Consider the following 17,777-nt stretch of genomic DNA (forward strand, 5'->3'; position numbering starts at 1 on the left):
GAGTTTTTCAAGGAAGTGACAAAGATGATCGACGATGGAAGGGCAGTGGATGTTATATACATGGATTTCAGTAAGGCCTTTGACAAGGTTCCTCATGGCAGACTGGTACAGAAGGTAAAGTCGCACAGGATCAGAGGTGAGCTGGCAAGATGGATATAGAATTGGCTTGGTCATTGAAGACAGAGGGTAGCAGTGGAAGAGTGCTTTTTTGAATGGAGAGCTGTGACTAGTGGAGTTCCGTAGGGATCAGTGCTGGGACCATTGCTGTTTGTAGTATACATAAATGATTTGGAGGAAAATATAACTGGGCTAAATAGTAAGTTTGCAGATGACACTAAGGTTGGAAGAGTAGCAGATAGTGAAGAGGATTGTCAAAGGTTACAACGGGATATAGATTGGTTGGAGACTTGGGCGGAGAAATGGCAGATGAAGTTTAATCCAGACAAATGCGAGGTAATGCAGTTTGGAAGGTCTAATACAGGCAGAAATTATACAGTAAATGGCAGAATCCTTAAGTGCACTGACGGGCAGAGGGATCTGGGTGTACCGGTCCACAGGTCACTGAAAGTGGTAACACAGGTGGATAAGGTAGTCAGGAAGGCACATGGCATGCTTGCCTTCATTGGCAGGGGTGTTGAGTATAAAAGCTGGGAAGTCATGTTGCAGCTGTACAGAACCTTGGTTAGGCCACACTTGGAATATTGCATGCAATTCTGGTCGCCACATTACCAAAAGGATACGGAGGCATTGGAGAGGGTGCAGAGGAGGTTTACCAAGATGCTGCCTGGTCTGGAGGTTATTATCTATGAGGAGAGGTTGGAGAAACTCGGATTGTTCTCACTAGAGCGACGGAGATTGAGGGGCGACTTGATAGAAGTTTACAAAATTATGAGTGGCATGGACAGAGTAGATAGTCAGAAGCTTTTTCCCACAGTGGAAGAGTCAATTACTAGAGGACATAGATTTAAGGTGAGAGGAGAAAACTATAGAGGAGATGTGCGAGGCAAGTTTTTTTACACAGAGGGTAGGGAGTGTCTGGAATTCGCTGCCAGAGGAGGTGGTGGAAACAGGTACGATAGTGGCGTTTAAGAGGCAGCTTGACAAATACATAAATAGGATGGGAATAAAGGGATACGGACCCTGGAAGTGCAAAATGTTTTAGTTGACAGGCAATATGATCGGTGCAGGCTTGGAGGGCCGAAGGGCCTGTTCCTATGCTGTACTTTTCTTTGTTCTAGTATTTCAGAGGCCCAGGGTAATGCTCCGGGGACCCGGGTTCAAATCCCACCATGGCAGATGGTGAAATATGAATCCAATAAAAATATGGAATTAAAAGTCTAATGCTAACCATGAAACCATTGCCAACTGCCATAAAAACACATCTGGTTCACTAATGTCCTTTAGGGAAGGAAATCTGTTGTCCTTACCTGGTCTGTCCTACGTGTGATTCCAGACCCACAACAATGTGGTTGACTGTAAATGCCCTCTGAACAAGGGCAAGCAATAAATGCTGGCCTAGCCAGCGACACCCACATCCCATGAACAAATGAAAAAAAAATCCAAAGCTCTCTACAACACCTCAGCAAAAAGTACCCATGGTTAATTTTAATGTGTTATTAAGATAGTGTCGTTTTCTGGCTATGGCATCTTTGTGTTCACCAAGAGTGACATAAACTGATGTTGCAAACAATCAGGTAAAAACAATGTGTTGGCTGACTTCAAACCCAGAAACCAACAGTAAAAGCACAACAGTGTCTGGGGAATCTCTCTCTGACATGTGCCAAGAAGTTTCAAATACAGGGAGTTTTTGATGTATCTTATCTGTCGTAAAATGCATGGCTCAAAGATTGATGTGGGAGAAATGGGTTTGAATTCATGGGACATTAGCACCAGTACTGGGGAAAGAGGGAGCTATTCCGTTCGGACGGGCTCCACTTCAATCATGCTGGGGTCAGTGTCCTGGCGAATTGCATAACTAGGGTTGTAGATAGGGCTTTAAACTAAATAGTCGGGGGGGGGGCGGTGTTCAGTTGCATGGAAATATAAAAAAATCTAAGTTTAACGAGAGGGTAAGAGTGCAGGTTAGTGACGAGGCTGATTGTTAACAAAAAGCGAAAAGAAGGGACAGACTGTGTGAACGCCATATTGCACCAAAGAATCATATAAGAGTACAGAAAATTGACAACAGTGCAAACTTAAAGGCTTTGTATCTGAATGCGCGTAGCATTCAGAATAAAACTAATGAGTTAACAGCACAAATAGAGATAAACAGGTATGATTTGGTGGCAATTACTGAGACTTGGTTACAGGGAGAACAGGTTTGGGAATTGAATATCCAAGGATACTCAGTGTTTCGGAAGGGTGGGCAGGAAGGAAAAGGAGGTGGTAAAGCTTTGTCAGTAAATGAAGAGATCAGTGCTATAGTGAGGAATGATACGGCACTGGACAGAAAGAGGTAGAGTGGTCTGGGTAGAAATAAGAAATAGCAAGGGAAAGAAGTCCCTTGTGGGAGTAATCTATAGGTCCCCAAACCTGGTTTATTAGGCCACAGTATAAACCAGGAAATAATGAGAGCAGGTAAGAAAGGTACGGCAATAATCATAGGTGATTTTAATATGCATATAGACTGGGCTAATCAAATTAACAAGGGTAGCCTCAAAGGAGAGTTCATAGAGTGTATTAGAGATTGTTTCTTGGAGCAATATGTTGTGGAACCAACCAGGAAGGAGGCTATTCTGGATTTGGTTTTGTGTCATGAGATGGATTAATTAATGATCTCATAGTAAAGGACTCTCTAGGGAAGGGTGATCATAGCATGCTAGAATTTCAAGTTCAGTTTGAGAGCGAGGAACTTGAGTCCCACACTAGTGTTCTGAATTTAAAAAAGGTAACTACATAGGCATGAGGGCAGATTTGGTCCTAGTGGACTGGGCAGGAAGACTACAAAGTAGAACAGTTGATGAACAGTGGCAGATATTTGAGATATGCAACTCCTCCCAAGTAAAATATATTCCAAAGAGGAAGAAAGATGGTAAGAGGGGGAAAAGCATCCATGGCTAAGCAAGGAAGTTAAAGATAACAAAGGCAAAAACTAAGGCATACCAAATTGCAAAGGTCAGTGGCAGGCTAGTAGATTGGGAAACTTTTAAAGATCAACAAAAGGTTACTAAAAAAATAATAAAAAGAGCAAAGGTAAATTACGAAAGAAAACTAGTGCAAAATGTAAAAACTGAAAGCAAAAGCTTCTACAAGTATATAAAATGAATGTTGGTCCCTTGGAGGGAGGATGAGACTGGGGAGTTAATAGTGGGGAACGGAAGAATGGCAGAGACGCTTAATCAATATTTTGCCTCAGTTCTCATGATGGAGGATGCTAGTACCACCCCAATAGTAACAAGTAGTGCAGAAGGTATAGAGAAGGAGGAACTTAGAACAATCACCATCACTAGAGAAAAAGTACTGAGCAAACTATTAGGATTAAAGGGTGACAAGTCCCCAGGACCCGATGGCCTACATCCCAGGGTCTTAAAGGAAGTGGCAGCAAAGATAGTGGATGCATTGGCTATAATATTCCAAAATTCCCTGGATTCTGGAAAGGTTCCAGTGGATTGGTAAAATGCTAATATAACGCCCTTATGCAAAAAGGGGGGCAGCCAGGAAATAAGAAACTATAGACTAGTTAGTTTAACATCTGTCATTGAGAAATTGTTGGAATCCATTATTAAGGAAGTAGTAATGGGGCATTTGGAAAGTCAAAACGCAATCCATCAGAGTCAGCATGGTTTTATGAAGAGTAAATCGTGTTTGTCTAATTTGCTAGAGTTCTTTGAAGATGTGACAAGCAAAGTGGATAATGGGAATCCTGTAGATGTAAAAACAAAAAACTGCAGATGCTGGAAATCCAAAACAAAAACAGAATTACCTGGAAAAACTCAGCAGGTCTGGCAGCATGTAGTATATCTGGACTTCCAGAAGGCCTTTGATAAGGTGTCACACAAAAGATTAATACACAAGATAAGATCACATGGAGTTAGGGGTAATTTATTAGCTTGGATAGAGGATTGGCTAACCAACAGAAAGCAGAGGGTCGGGATATATGGGTCTTTTTCTGGATAGCAAGCTGTAACTAGTGGGGTGCCACAGGGTTCGGTCCTTGGGCCCCAACTATTTACAATCTACTTGGATTCAGGGATAGAAGGTACCAAAGCTAAATTTATAGATGATACCAAAATAGGTGGGAAAGTAAGTTACAATGAAGAAATAAGAAATTTACAAATGGATATGGAGAGGTTAGGTGAATGGGCCAAAATTTGGCAGATGAAGTTTAACATGGATAAGTGTGAGGTTATCCATTTTGGTTGGAAGAATAAAAAGGCAACTTATTATTTAAATGGAGGGAAACTTCAGAATGCTTCAGTGCAGAGGGATTTGTGCGTGAATCGCTGAAAGCTAGTGTGCAGGTACAACAGGTAATAAGGAAGGTGTTAGGGAGAAATTAAAAATACTAAAAGAGAATATAATAAGAATTTACTGAAAAACCCGTAAAATCTCCAGGCAGACATGGCTGCTGAACATATTAAGAATTGAAGGTTACCAGATGAACATTGCACAGCTTTGAGTCAGACTGGAGACACAAGAAAGGACATAAGTTAGATTAGGTGTACTCCCCTCTCATATAGGGAAGGGGCCGATGGTTTTAGCTTAGATATGGGAAGACATACAATAGACAAAGAGGGGGCTTTGATGAAACACAGTCTTGAGCTGTGAGAACCAAGTTCTTTGCGTAGGTGTTTTAATTTTGATTGGATAGTATAATTATGTATACCTCCTTTAGAATAATTGGTTAGCAAAATCACACGTGTATGTACTCAATAGGATAGAGTCAGTATGGGGCCAGTGTGTCGGTTATCGATTGGATGTATTCAAATGTATGATAAGAAAAAAGTACAAAAGTAATGAAATGTAATCAATCTGGGAGCTGGGTTTTCATTCTTAGGAATGATTGCAGCTCCTTTACATATGCTTGAATAAAACTGGTTAAAAGGAAGCCTGCGTCTCTGTGGTTGTTGCAGGATTGGAGAGTGCACCTGTCTTCAGGAGGCAAATGGAATTTTGGCATTTATTGCTAAAGGAATAGAATATACAAATAGCAAAGTGTTGTTGCAACTGTACAAGGCATTGGTCAGACTGCACCTGGAGCACTGTGCAGTTTCAGTCCCCTTACTTGAGGAAGTTCACTAGATTGATTCCAGAGATGCAGGACTTGTCTTATGAGAGAGATTGAGCATTTTAGGCCTATACTCACTAGAGGTTAGAAGGATGAAAGGAGATATAATTGAGGTATATAAGATGCCAAAGGGGATAGACAAAGTAAACGTGGAGCAGATGTTTCTCCTTGTGGGGCATTCTAGAACGAGAGGCCATAGTTTTAGGCTAAGGGGTGGTAGATTTAAATCAGAGATGAGGAGGAATTATTTTTCTCAAAGGGTCGTGAATCTGTGGAATTCACTATCTCAGTGCAGTGGATGCCGGGACGCTGAATAAATTTAAGGAGGAGATAGAGAGATTTTTAATGAATAATGGGTTGAAAGGTTATGAGGAGAGGACGGGAAATTGGAATTGAGGCTGAAATGAGATCAGCCATCATTATATTGAATGGCGGGGCAGGCTCGAGGGGCTGAATTGCCTACTCCTGCTCCTAGTTCTTATGTTCTTATTTTAAAATATACATTACAGAATAAAAACTAAATTACTTCAACATAAAGAAGACAGCTCCCAGATGGTTCAGTGCATGGAGCAATGTCGGCTCAGAACGTTAACTTTGAACTCTGGTTTATGCCAGGTTAGAAGATCTCAGTAACCATGGGCATCCCGCAGGATCCCAGGGGCAGAGAACACCAGAAAAAAGAAAACATCAGCCACATTTGTTGATCATCTCAGGTGATGTCTGCTCCTATGTGCACATTTAAACGTTTACTGAGGTTAGGATCAGGTTCAAGTGTGCTGCCCTCAAAGATCACAAAATCAGAGGACATTCACCAGCTAAGCTCAAACTTCAAAGGTCTTTTGGCTGCCAACAATTAAAATAACAGCTCAGAATGTCACTGCTTTCTTGGGCCAATAGGTGAACACTGGGAAAAAGATGACAATGGTTACATAAAACAAATGAAAAACTAACTTTAAAGCAAAACATGTTTGTTGCTTTATGATTTGGGGAATTTCAAATGGTACATCATAAGGAATCTGTTCAAAATAAAACTAACTTGTGTAGTAGGCAACCTTTAGCAATAACTTAGGAAAAAATTCTTCCCCAGTTAGGTTGAAACCGGATAGCTGTAATTAAAATCCCAGTCATTCATAGCAACACAATCTTAAAAACTTGGATCAGTCCATTACTTACCAGAATTACAAGCAATAAGAGGGGTGCTAGAACAAGGGCAGTGAAAGTATTGGAGACCGCAATGGGTGGCTTCTTTTCAGGTTCCCGAAAGAGGTGCTACAAAGAAAACAATATTTATTGTATTATAAAAAGCTAGCAGAGTTAAAAGATCAATCCAGCTCATATTACAAAAGATGATGGGCCTAAGTTAAAGCAATCAATGCATTTATATCCTGTAATGGGTGCTGCTGTAAGTTAAAAGCTTTGAACTGCATCGCTATTCAAAAAATGCCTACATCATCAATTAAATGAGTTGATAAGTTTCCAATATTCATAGATCTGATTAATAAAGAAGTGGGCTGAAAATATATTTTTAAGGTAACTCACAAGGCATTAAAAAGTACAAGTTTCATTGTCTTACAAACATAAATGGTTACTGACAGAAGCTACTTGCAAACATGCATAATGTCCTGTGAGAGATGAGCCCACCAGTGAACGGAACACATTATGAAAGGGTGACAGGGAAATGGAGGTGGTCTGGTGGAAGTTTGCACAAATCACAATAAAAGAAACTAAAAATGCAGCTGGAAATACTCAACAAGTCAGATAGTGTCTGTTGGAAAACCTAAACCAGTGACTTCTGTTTTAAGGCTTTTCTCTAGATTGGAAGATATTACATCATCTTTTGTAATTTAAAAAGGGAGCATTTAAAGAAGAAAGGAAAATGGGTGCAGGAGGCACTGGCAGAGGAATGCACACAGGAAAAGTAACAGAATGACCTGTGAAGAGCACCGTTGTGGAGAACAGGAGATGGTTAAAAGGTAATAATATTAGCAGAAAAAAAAGACGCAGAATGAAAGAAACCGAAGACATAGGAGACCAACAAGGCAGAATAAACACCAATGCCCTAAAGTCTGCTGGAAGTAAGTACGGTCAACACCAAGGGTGCAGGTCACCATGCCAGCAGAGCTCCAACAAGAGATACCTACCCCAAACATCAACCGGCTTCCTCCAGCCATGCCCAAAAATACCAGCACACCTACGCTACATTTCTGGCATATACTGCCGAAGAGAAAATGGGCAATGTAGTTAAGGTCTGAAGTTGCTAAATTCAAATTTTAATTCTAAGAGAACTGCAAAGTGCCTAGTAAAAATAAAATGGTGGGTTAGCTGGAGTGGCAGATATAATTTAATATACAGAAATGTGAAGTAATATATTTTGGAAGGAAAAACAAGAAATGTGGAAATAAACTCAAATAGAAAGGCACTGATGGATATCAATGAACAGAACAATCATGAAATTTAAATCTGTAATTTCCATAAAGTGATTTATGAGAACAGCAGCATTTTGGCTTTTGTAAATATGGACAAAGAATAAAAAATAATTGCACATTTGAACTCCGATTATTGAAAGGATAATAAAGCCACAGAGCAAACAGCATAGAATGATGCCAGGGATATGAAACTATAGCTAAGAGAAGAGTCTTAGAGGCTCTTAAAATGAGTTTTGATAAAATAATTAGAGGAAAACTATTTTTTCAGGTTGGACAGCCACCGTTAAGGGATCATTAATTTAAAGTTGCCGCTATGAGTGTGAGGAGAGGTTATTAAAAACTCCATTAAGCAAATGGCTGTTAGAGCACAGAATGCTTTGTAAAAGGGAGTAGCTGAGGCAACAGAACACTACAATTTTAAGAAAGAATTGGATACGTATTTGACTTGGCTTAGCATATATGAATAAGAGAGAAGTTTACAAACACTGACATTATGACCAGTGTTTTAAATTAAACTTCTTCTTAAACCTAGGTTAATGAATCATATGCTATGTTAATATGACATTATTTTGGAGCATTAGAATTCACTGGTACACAAACTGAAGCACAAATAATAACAACATGTAGGAAAGAGTTTATATTTGATAAATGGGTTGGCCACAACAAATGGAAGCTGGATCCAGTTCCATAGTTTTGATTATGTATCTGACTTGTGCCACTCTTTGGGTAATTAAATGTATCAAATGTTATATACAAATTAATTTTAATATGCATGTTAAATTGATGCATCAATTGGTTTTGGTGCTGTCACTAAATTTGTCCATCTCCCCAAATGTGATATCATCTCCGTGATTTGCAAAGTAACCTAGGAGATGATCACACGTGGTATGAGTCATGTAAATAATACGATTCATTAAGAATTTTAACAGCATGGCATGCAATATGGAGAACATGAACTGTTGTGTGTACTGCGAAACTTCTTGCTATTCTAATGGAGAGTATAATATTGTTATTAGCTAGACATTTTATTAGAATAACATTTATTCTTAGCAATCTTATACAAGCACCTACCTGAATTTCTGGCTTGGGGGCAAAGATGTTCTGAGACTGGACTGGGGTTGGAGTCTCTTCATCAGGAAATTTAATTGCAACATCAGCCTATGAAGAGAATTAAAAAGGCAGATTCTTCTTAAAGTCTAGATTTACTGCTTGCACTGAAAAAAAACCTCGAACATTGAAAGCCCTTGGTCAGATGATTAAAGAGCTAAGTTTTAAGGAGTGTCTTAAAGGAGGGTTAGAGATGCAAGCTAGAAATCTAGTTAGTGCAGTGAAAACTACAAAAAGAACCCAGTACTTACAGGCTTGATATCAAAAGAATTAGAACTAACTATATGATGTTTGACAGCAGCAACTTTCACGGTAATAATTGCTGCAAGCAAATATTTCTGATGCATTGGAGAGAAACTGTGCTTCTCCAATGATTTTTGTGTGACAGATTTCACAATCTTAGATAGTTACTTTACCTCTGGTCTCCAATCAATTATTTTTGCAGTTTTGCACACAACATCACAAAATAAACTTGAGCTTATAAGTATGAGTAATAAATACAGTGCCCTTACACTTGGATTTAATGGTTACAAAAGTTTCTTCACAGAACTCTACGGAACCATTCTTTCAGTAGCCGAACAGCATAGTAGATGTACTGGAAAAATGGTTGGCTTCTTTACACCATAGCTGTTCTTTTCTTTTTAGTTTCTTCAGAATATTAGAATACAGAGTTCAACAACCCATAAGGTACATTGAAGTAGGAGCAATGATAATCCAATGCATTACAAAGGATTCCATTGGGCTTGTCATCTCATTATAAGAGCAGCATTCAATAACCAAAATAGATGATGTTACAGGGTCTCATGGAGATCTCTAATTTGGACTGCAACATGAGAAATTTTATCATTTTGGATAATTTTATCTGGGGACAAACCCTTACAATTCCTACTAACTCGATGATATAGTCCACTTAATATAGGGCTAATTACAAAATTGATTCAGAATTCCTGCCCTAAAAAAAAACAGGTGCATAAGCCTTATTATCTTGAATCGATGTGCAGTTTTTCCTCCAACTCAGCTTTAACTCACGGTCCAATCAGGTGGAGTTCTGACTGTCCTGAATCATGGAACATTTTCTTCTTTTGCATTGTGATCTTTAGTCCTTGCACTGATAACCAATTAACATCGAATATAGAACATGTGAACTTGTGAGAGTCATTCAGTAGAAAAGAAAGCTCAAAATATGAATGTCAATTTAGTGATTAATATACGTAATGTAGTATTATCTAAGTTCTAATGGATGATTACGCTAGGCATTAAGCATGAGATCAAAGGTATGCCCAAAAATGTTAATGGCCATATTTTACTTTTCACTTCACCTGAGAATAAAATTAAAATATGTTCATCTGGATCAACAAGGATTGGTAGTTTTGGAAAGCCACACTTAACTGTTTTACAACTGGATACAAAACTCTTTTTTTTTCCCCCAATGTCAGTACATAGTAAAGTAATCTGATGATGCAAGGTGCATACATTTACTATATTACAATGAGCCATTACTTAGCAGCATTAGGAAAAAAAAGTATCCAGGAATCGCTGAACTTTTCTGCCAGTTTTTGAAAGGCATCGAATCATTCCAACAACAGTCAACAAATTAGTGTAGTCATTAAACAAAACAGCATTGGAGTCATCTCCATTAGAACTGCCCTTACACACATGGTGGAATAGTAAATAATTTTCAATCGGAGAACACAGACTTACCAGGTGCCACAAAATTGGATTTTCAAGTGTTGCATCTCCAATTATCAAAAACAGGGAATAGGTTCCAGACACTGAATTAAATTCAGATTTTCTCTCTGCCACATCCAGGTCAAACTTGTATACTTTTTTGCTGTCAGGTTCAGCCACAAATATCACTTCTTGATCAGTCTTCTGATTGTAGAGGCGTACAAAAGTCTAAAACATACAATATACCCTGGCATTTAACAATGTATGAGTAAGATATTGAGGAGGTCAACGTTTTACTTGAGACACAATAATCAATCACTGCATAGAAAATGTGGCATTTTGCACAATCGATTACCACAGACTGTGCTTATAATGCCATAAGTTAAGAACCCTGCAGCTTGGAAGCCTTGATATGTCAGGAAAGTTTGGGTTATCAATTTTTAACCATCAGTGTGTATCTCACTCCAATTCCTGAAATTTGCTTTGTCTGCAACGCCTTTGATCCCTCCCATCATTCAGTTTCCTTTCAATACCAAAAAGCGGCATTTGTTACTTGTCAAAATCATTCCTTTAAATTACAGTGCAAATACAATTTGGCAAGTGACAATTGTGAGGACTGCCATGACAATTCCTGGGGTTGGTGGGGGGCGGGGTGGGGGGAGGTAGAGCAGGAAAGTGCAATTGATGTAGATGTTTGATCACGATCTTGTTAGATGGCGGAGCAGGCTAAAGCGGCCACATGACCCAATTCTGCTCCTAATTATGTTTTTGCCAAGACACATAACCACTGGTGAAGGGAATAGATGAATCTCCCCATGAGTTTATGCGAAATTCTAGTTTCAACCTTAAATCTGGCAACAAAACATGGCTGCTTCAGTACTGAATACCTCAGTAATTCTTTAAACAAAAAAGGTTGTTCAGAAACTGAGGTCAGTAATGATTAAATCCTTTATTCACTAATGGACAGCTTCAGAAACGGTAAGATTCTTTATCAAGTTGTAAAGATTGCTGCTACACTCAGTTAACAGTATAACAGCAACAAAATTCTCCGAATGGAAATCTGAAATAAAAACAGAAAATGCTAGAAATATTCAGCTGATCAGGTAGCAGCAATTGTAGAGAGAAAAACAGAGCTAATGTTTCAGGTTGATGACTTTCCATCAGACCATCAGCAACAATGCTTCCTAAACATGTTACCTTGCCTGGCAAAACCATTCCCTTCCTTTGGAAGTACTGGGCTGAATATTCTCGGCCCACTGGCGACAGGTTAAGAGGTGGGGGATCGGTAAAATGGTTGGGGAAGATGTCAAGAGGGTGCATTTGCATGTTCATTTATTTGTTATGGTGCTTGTTATGACATGGCAGGTGATGTGTGCCAGGCTGACCAAATCCACAAGGGAAACTTGGCCACGCTATCACAACGGTTTTGCAATTTGTATTTATGAGAAGATGTGCGCATTGAATTCGGAAGTAATGAGTCCATTAAGACCTTTACAGATTTTAAAAATTAAAATATTTATTAACAAAAAAGATTTCAAGCACATACATAAGAATACACCTACTCAATAATATAACAGATCCTAAAATTCTTAATTAACCTAACTCTCAACTACACACCCCCTTTAAGGCAACAGTTCAAAATAGATTTTAAATTTAAAAAGAAAGCCAGCAAGTTACCACAGCACCCACTCAACAGCGTAATTCTAAAGGCGTTTCACCAACTTTAGTTACTGGGCACAGCAGACTGTTGCAAAAATGGTTGGAGGCTTCTTCAAGGCTGTTTCACACACTCCTGTTAGATCCTACATGCCCCCGCCCCCCAATGTGGTCCTTCATTCCGTTTATATATGCTTCTCTCTCTTTAATTGGTAAATTCAGTTGTTCCATATGTCTTTATTTTTCTCATAATATAAAAATCTTTCATGTTGCCAATAAGACCTCTTTCTTTTTGGGAAAAATAAACTAACTGCTTAGCCTTACTTATCTTGCCAGTTGTAAACAACCTACCATCCCTTTGAAATCTAAACAGCTCCTTCACTTATCTAAAAATGCAAATTTCCTTCAAACCATATATTCTAAAGACCTCATCCATGTTTACTCATTAGCATTTCAAGTACCCTTCTACACCTAACTTCTCTTGATAATTTCAAGCTTGCAGCCTGACTCCAATTTAATTAAATCACACAGACAGAGCCATCTATACTCATACCCATAAAACTACAATAAGCCATAAAAATATTATGAAAATTATAGTTTTGTGACATCTAGGATAGAATCAAAAAATTATTACCCCCTAACAATACATCCTTTTTTAAAATAGACACAAAAGACACAGCTAGCATTAAACTGTACGGTACATACTTGGTGTGGAGTAAGCTCAGCTCCAGTATTCACATCAGCCAACTGGAAAGATAAAGCGAAGCTCTGGTGACTGTCAGCAGCAATAAGTCCCTTGGCTTTTGATGGATAAACCACCCTAATGAAATTAATATTGAAAACTAAATTTAAGAAACACTATTCTTAAATATGCACTTTAAAAATTCAGAAGCATTATATTAATTCCAGAAACAACAGCTAAGATATTACAAATGTTTCAACAAATATAATAATAGTTTGCTTTACCTAGTGGTCTTTGGTGCAATGCTTTGATCCCTGTCAACCACTGAAAGGTCAACATTAGTGATATCAACTTCAGTGGCAACCTTGACTTTGAGCTAGATTAGAAAGTTAGATGAGTTAGATGCTTATAAAGCACTATTGGTAAGTAACGGTCTCAACAAATTGGAAAAGCAACATTAATGTATAGTTTTAATGACGTATCAATACAAAATAGAGTTGTGTTTTTAAAAAGTTTAAAGCCTACACTCTTGTAAGAATTTGTAAATTGCTACCCACAAGAGGCAAGCCAGTGTATCAGTTTTAACAAATTTAAAAACAAAATGTAAAAAGAAACAAACTGAGGTCATAAACCCTCCTCATCTATTTGGGTTTCGACTCATCAGATGAATCACTTGTCAAGTTTGGTGAAAAGACTAATCCTTAAAAAGTTAGAAGGCATGTCACTCCTTTGCACGTGACAGAAGGTTATTCTAAGCTTACTCATTTTTAAAATGAGTCTTTTATAAAGAGTAAGACTACAGATTACAGGTCAAAATATGATTAAGTGCTCATTATTGGATGAAAAAAATTGGACAGAAATGTTCTGGAGGAGCAAGGTTACATAAAAACGTGAAATAATATTGTAGAGCAGCCGGACCGCCACATCGCATCTTTCCAGGAATAGAGATGCTGATGCTACAGTACTTGGTAACACAGTATACAGAATCTGTTTGGCACCATTTTAATTATTTTACTTTTCTTGCACTGACAAGATTTCTGGTGGTTGCACAGAATGGAACCTAATCATTTTCCCATACTTTATCAAGTCACCCAGTTCACAATCTCACATATCAGCCGAAAAATAGAAATATATCTTGTTGGACACAGTTTCAACTAATCAGTAAAGACAAGATTAGGAAATTCAGTAAAGGAACCATAAATTACAAACTAGATAACTATATACTGTCCTAAAACCCTGCTTGCAAAACTAATGGTACAGAAAATGAACAAATTCCATAACTCTGCTAGGTAGTCCATTTTCCCCTTTGGTCACAACATCATTTTGTGACCTCTAAGTCAACTGCCAGGAACTGGGGGGTAGTTGTGTCATTTAAGTACATTATGACACACTAAAACATGGGCCTTACAGTAGGAGCTGTTATCCCAGGCTCCAACTATTTCCTAGGTATACCAGGGAATTTGAACTGTCAGCTCTCTGTAAAATCCCCGAGTTAAACTCTCAACAATGCTCTTGCACTTCTACAGCAGTTACAAAAAGGTCAAGTACAAGCTTCTCATTCTCACCACCTCTCCAAACTGACCAACCTGATTTTATCCAGTGCCATTAGTATTCAATTCAGAAACACTTTACTGTGCTTTGATGGGCTTCATAGCCACCAAATACATTAAATCTTCTGATAAAATATCTGTTGTGGCAACGTCAATTAACATCTATTAACAAAATTATAGCCTCAGATTTACTTCAGTTTACATTCCTAAATATTGTGAATAACAAATTTGTAATTAGTGCATGGCTTCCAAATGCTTGTTTATTGGTGTTCTCAATTCCTATTTTTCATATTATTTATGGCTCAAGGTACATTTCAAGAGCGAAGACTAGGGACTCAGGGGGAAAGTGGGAATGAGAGAAAGAAAACTAAAGCAAGATATAAACCAAGGGAGATAAGATCAGTGTGTGGGTGGCAGCAGCGAAGAGAGCCAAAGTCAAGGTGGGAGGGTTAAAGATTTAGAAGCACTCAGAAACAAATTCTGGAATGACTGAGACATGAAGGAAGGAGATTGTTGAACTGTGGACAGTACATAGCCCAGAAAAGGAAGGGTGGAAATGAAGTTTGGGTCCAGCAGCGCTAATCAGGAAAATACAAATGCAACAACTTACACAAAGTTTATCAAAGTAAATATCAGTGGATTTGCCCTTTCACATTTGTGAATGCACTTTAAAACATTTCAATGTCACTTAAAATGATGCACGTACCTCCATGTGGTTTCCTATAAATCGGCTATCACCCTCCACATTGATAGAGAAGTCATAATATCCACTTGGTGGCTTTACCTCCATAAAATTTAATTCAAAAATATCACTAATAAAAAAATGAAAATTATACATGTTATCCTTTGATGATCAAATATTTAAAAGCCATTTGTTGTAGATAAAATGTCAGTGGCTTCTTACATTAATTCAAGAAGCACTGATGTATGCCAAATTCAATGTCTGTAACAACAATTATCAGAATGAAGAGTTAGTTCCAATGGAACAGCAAAAACATGCTCAAAATTTTAAAAACTACAGTATTACCTTCCCATGCCGTCAGACAGTTTCGCCGTGACACTCATCATTCTAGGATTAGGGTGGGTAGGTGGCTTGGTCCTAACCCCTCAGATGATGTTAATTCATACTCAAGCTAAATAAAAGATGTAAACGTCGAGGCATAATCCTACATGGAGCCTCCCAGTGCCATGGTTTTAGTTCAGGAATTTGACGGTAGGAGTTTACAGATATGAAACTTGTACCCCCATATTCCATGGCATCAATGTATTGGCCTAGGTGTTAAAAGTGCAAATTTTTGAATTCCTCTGTTCAATCGTGTTTTTTGGAGATGGACAAGTTTAAGATCACCCTTTTTAAAAAACATTTTTCCCCACAAGAACTTTTGCGTTTAAGAGGCTAAATAAAGCTGATCAAATCTGACTTTGCTCCAACTTTAAATATCCTAATCAAATTGCTTTCCTTTCAAAATGATCACAATTAACAATAGTTTGATTTTCCTGACAAAGAAAGAGAAACCATGATTTAAGACAATGTATTAGTGATTTTATGGTGTGACATTCAAGATAGCCAATGTTGGCATCAAAAAATTTCACATTATGTACAACAAAGGTATAGAAAGCCCCCTATGCTCTGATACAACATTCCTTAACCATAATCTTGAAGCAGTGCCTCCTCCTATGCCAGCTTAAGTTCCCACCTTCAGTATCAGCTATGTCTTATTGCCTCTTAAAAGAAGAAGAGTATCATGTCATGGGACCATCATCTAGTATCATTTGGGAGTCAGACTGCCTACAGCCAAAATCATTACATGCAAGGGCCACACACACACACGCGCGCACACACATTGTGACTATGACATAGTGAAATTTGTTATTAACTATTTCATGTGGTCTATAGAAACAAAGAAAAATATTATCTGTATTAGCCACAAAAATGTTGTTCTTACCCTTTCAGAGTAAAAGATGATTGCTGAAGAACTGTGTTTTTTGTCAAAACAGACTTGGCATATTCAAGCTGAACATCAGCTGAAGTCAGACTCTGGGACAAAACGTTTGTCACATGCAACTGGAAACAAGTAGAGGAAAGAAAAATTAAGAGTAAAAGACTTTTAAGGTATGCCACTTCAAAGAAGATATCTTCTAACAGCAAGACAAATTAGGTGCATTTAAAATATATTTTAGACACAGATTAACACAACTGTCACTTGTTATGGACATAGAAGATGCATCTCTGCCAGACGTTGTGTGCAGTGAACTTGAAATTGTCCTCTGTCCAATCAGCTCGATGTTACAGTTATAATTGTGTGTCAAAAATGGATTCCCTAAACACCTAAAGCATTAAGAATCCTGTAACAAAAATTGTTTAAGCTGTAACCCAAATGAAAATTTAATTATCATCGCTTTCACCCTGGCCACACACAGGTTTTTTTTTGTTCTAATTAAATTTCCCATCATTTACTTTTAAAAACCAAAAACAGATGTACATCATACAATATTATTTTTTCTAATTTAACACTCACTCCATAAAAGAGCTATCAATTTTGTTCAGTGACCTGAACAAGTGTAAAGTGCAATCCTCTCTTAGTCATGAAACAATTATACAATATATGCAGTGATGAAATTACCAAGCATTTAAACAGTGACTCATGTGGCCAGATGGATCCATTTAAAATTAATCAAAATAATAACAACATAACTTCACAAAATTAATGTCATTTTTTCAGATACTTTATTTTCAGATTTTAAAAAATGTATAAGGTCATTCTTGTCCTTCAAGTGCCTGGAACTCCCACATGTTCTTCTTTGACCCAAATGTGGCCTAAAACTGGATACCAGTTCCACCCTAATCACCAATATGGCTCCAAAGTTAGAGGAGATAGTGAACTTCTGATTCAGAATTGGTTCTACAAAACTGCTCTCATTTCATGGAGCAACAAGAGCAGGCAAATTTTTTCAATGCATCAGTCATGTTAAAATTATGGTTTCTACTGTGATCTTACTTTGATTTTTATGGAAGTTTATTAAATAGGGCCTACAACAATCTCTGAGAATATCTAATTTTATCTATGTGTAGATATCTAGAATCTATCCAGTGTGTTGAAATCATGCATGGGCGGGGGCGGGGAGGCAATTCAACCCTCAGAAACTCTTTTACAGGGTTTCCAATATTAAAATGTCAAGTTAGATAGCATGATTCCCCGTCATAGCTTAAGGCGTAACTTTAATAGTTTTTTGCATTTTAACTTGAACTTTGAAATTTCATAGGTTTCAGTCACACAAGACTACAAGTCACCTAAAATCCTTTCAGAAAAAAACACTAGTTGCTATTTTTCACTTGATAATGACTGTACAGTTTAATGTTCAAAATACATTTTTAACAAAAATTCTAAACATTACTGCTTTTAATAAGATTAAACCAGTTCAATGAGGTAACTTTCGGGCTGTGTTATAGCTTCACGACA

General features: G+C 37.8%; 1 protein-coding gene across 2 annotated transcripts in view; it reads right to left on the reverse strand.

Moving 5' to 3' along the window:
- Positions 1 to 17,777, reverse strand: part of rpn2 (ribophorin II) — a 59,319-nt gene that overhangs the window by 20,229 nt on the left and 21,313 nt on the right. For both annotated transcript variants that reach the window (XM_041204429.1, XM_041204427.1), the window contains exons 8-14: positions 16,263 to 16,381; positions 15,023 to 15,128; positions 13,051 to 13,142; positions 12,790 to 12,904; positions 10,462 to 10,656; positions 8,725 to 8,811; positions 6,401 to 6,496 (exon numbers count right to left, since the gene is read on the reverse strand). In XM_041204429.1, coding sequence (XP_041060363.1) covers positions 6,401 to 6,496; positions 8,725 to 8,811; positions 10,462 to 10,656; positions 12,790 to 12,904; positions 13,051 to 13,142; positions 15,023 to 15,128; positions 16,263 to 16,381 — 810 coding nt within the window. The remainder of the gene's footprint in view (positions 1 to 6,400; positions 6,497 to 8,724; positions 8,812 to 10,461; positions 10,657 to 12,789; positions 12,905 to 13,050; positions 13,143 to 15,022; positions 15,129 to 16,262; positions 16,382 to 17,777) is intronic.

Source organism: Carcharodon carcharias, chromosome 14 (assembly GCF_017639515.1).
Source record: "Carcharodon carcharias isolate sCarCar2 chromosome 14, sCarCar2.pri, whole genome shotgun sequence".
Classification (NCBI taxonomy): Eukaryota; Metazoa; Chordata; class Chondrichthyes; order Lamniformes; family Lamnidae; genus Carcharodon; species Carcharodon carcharias.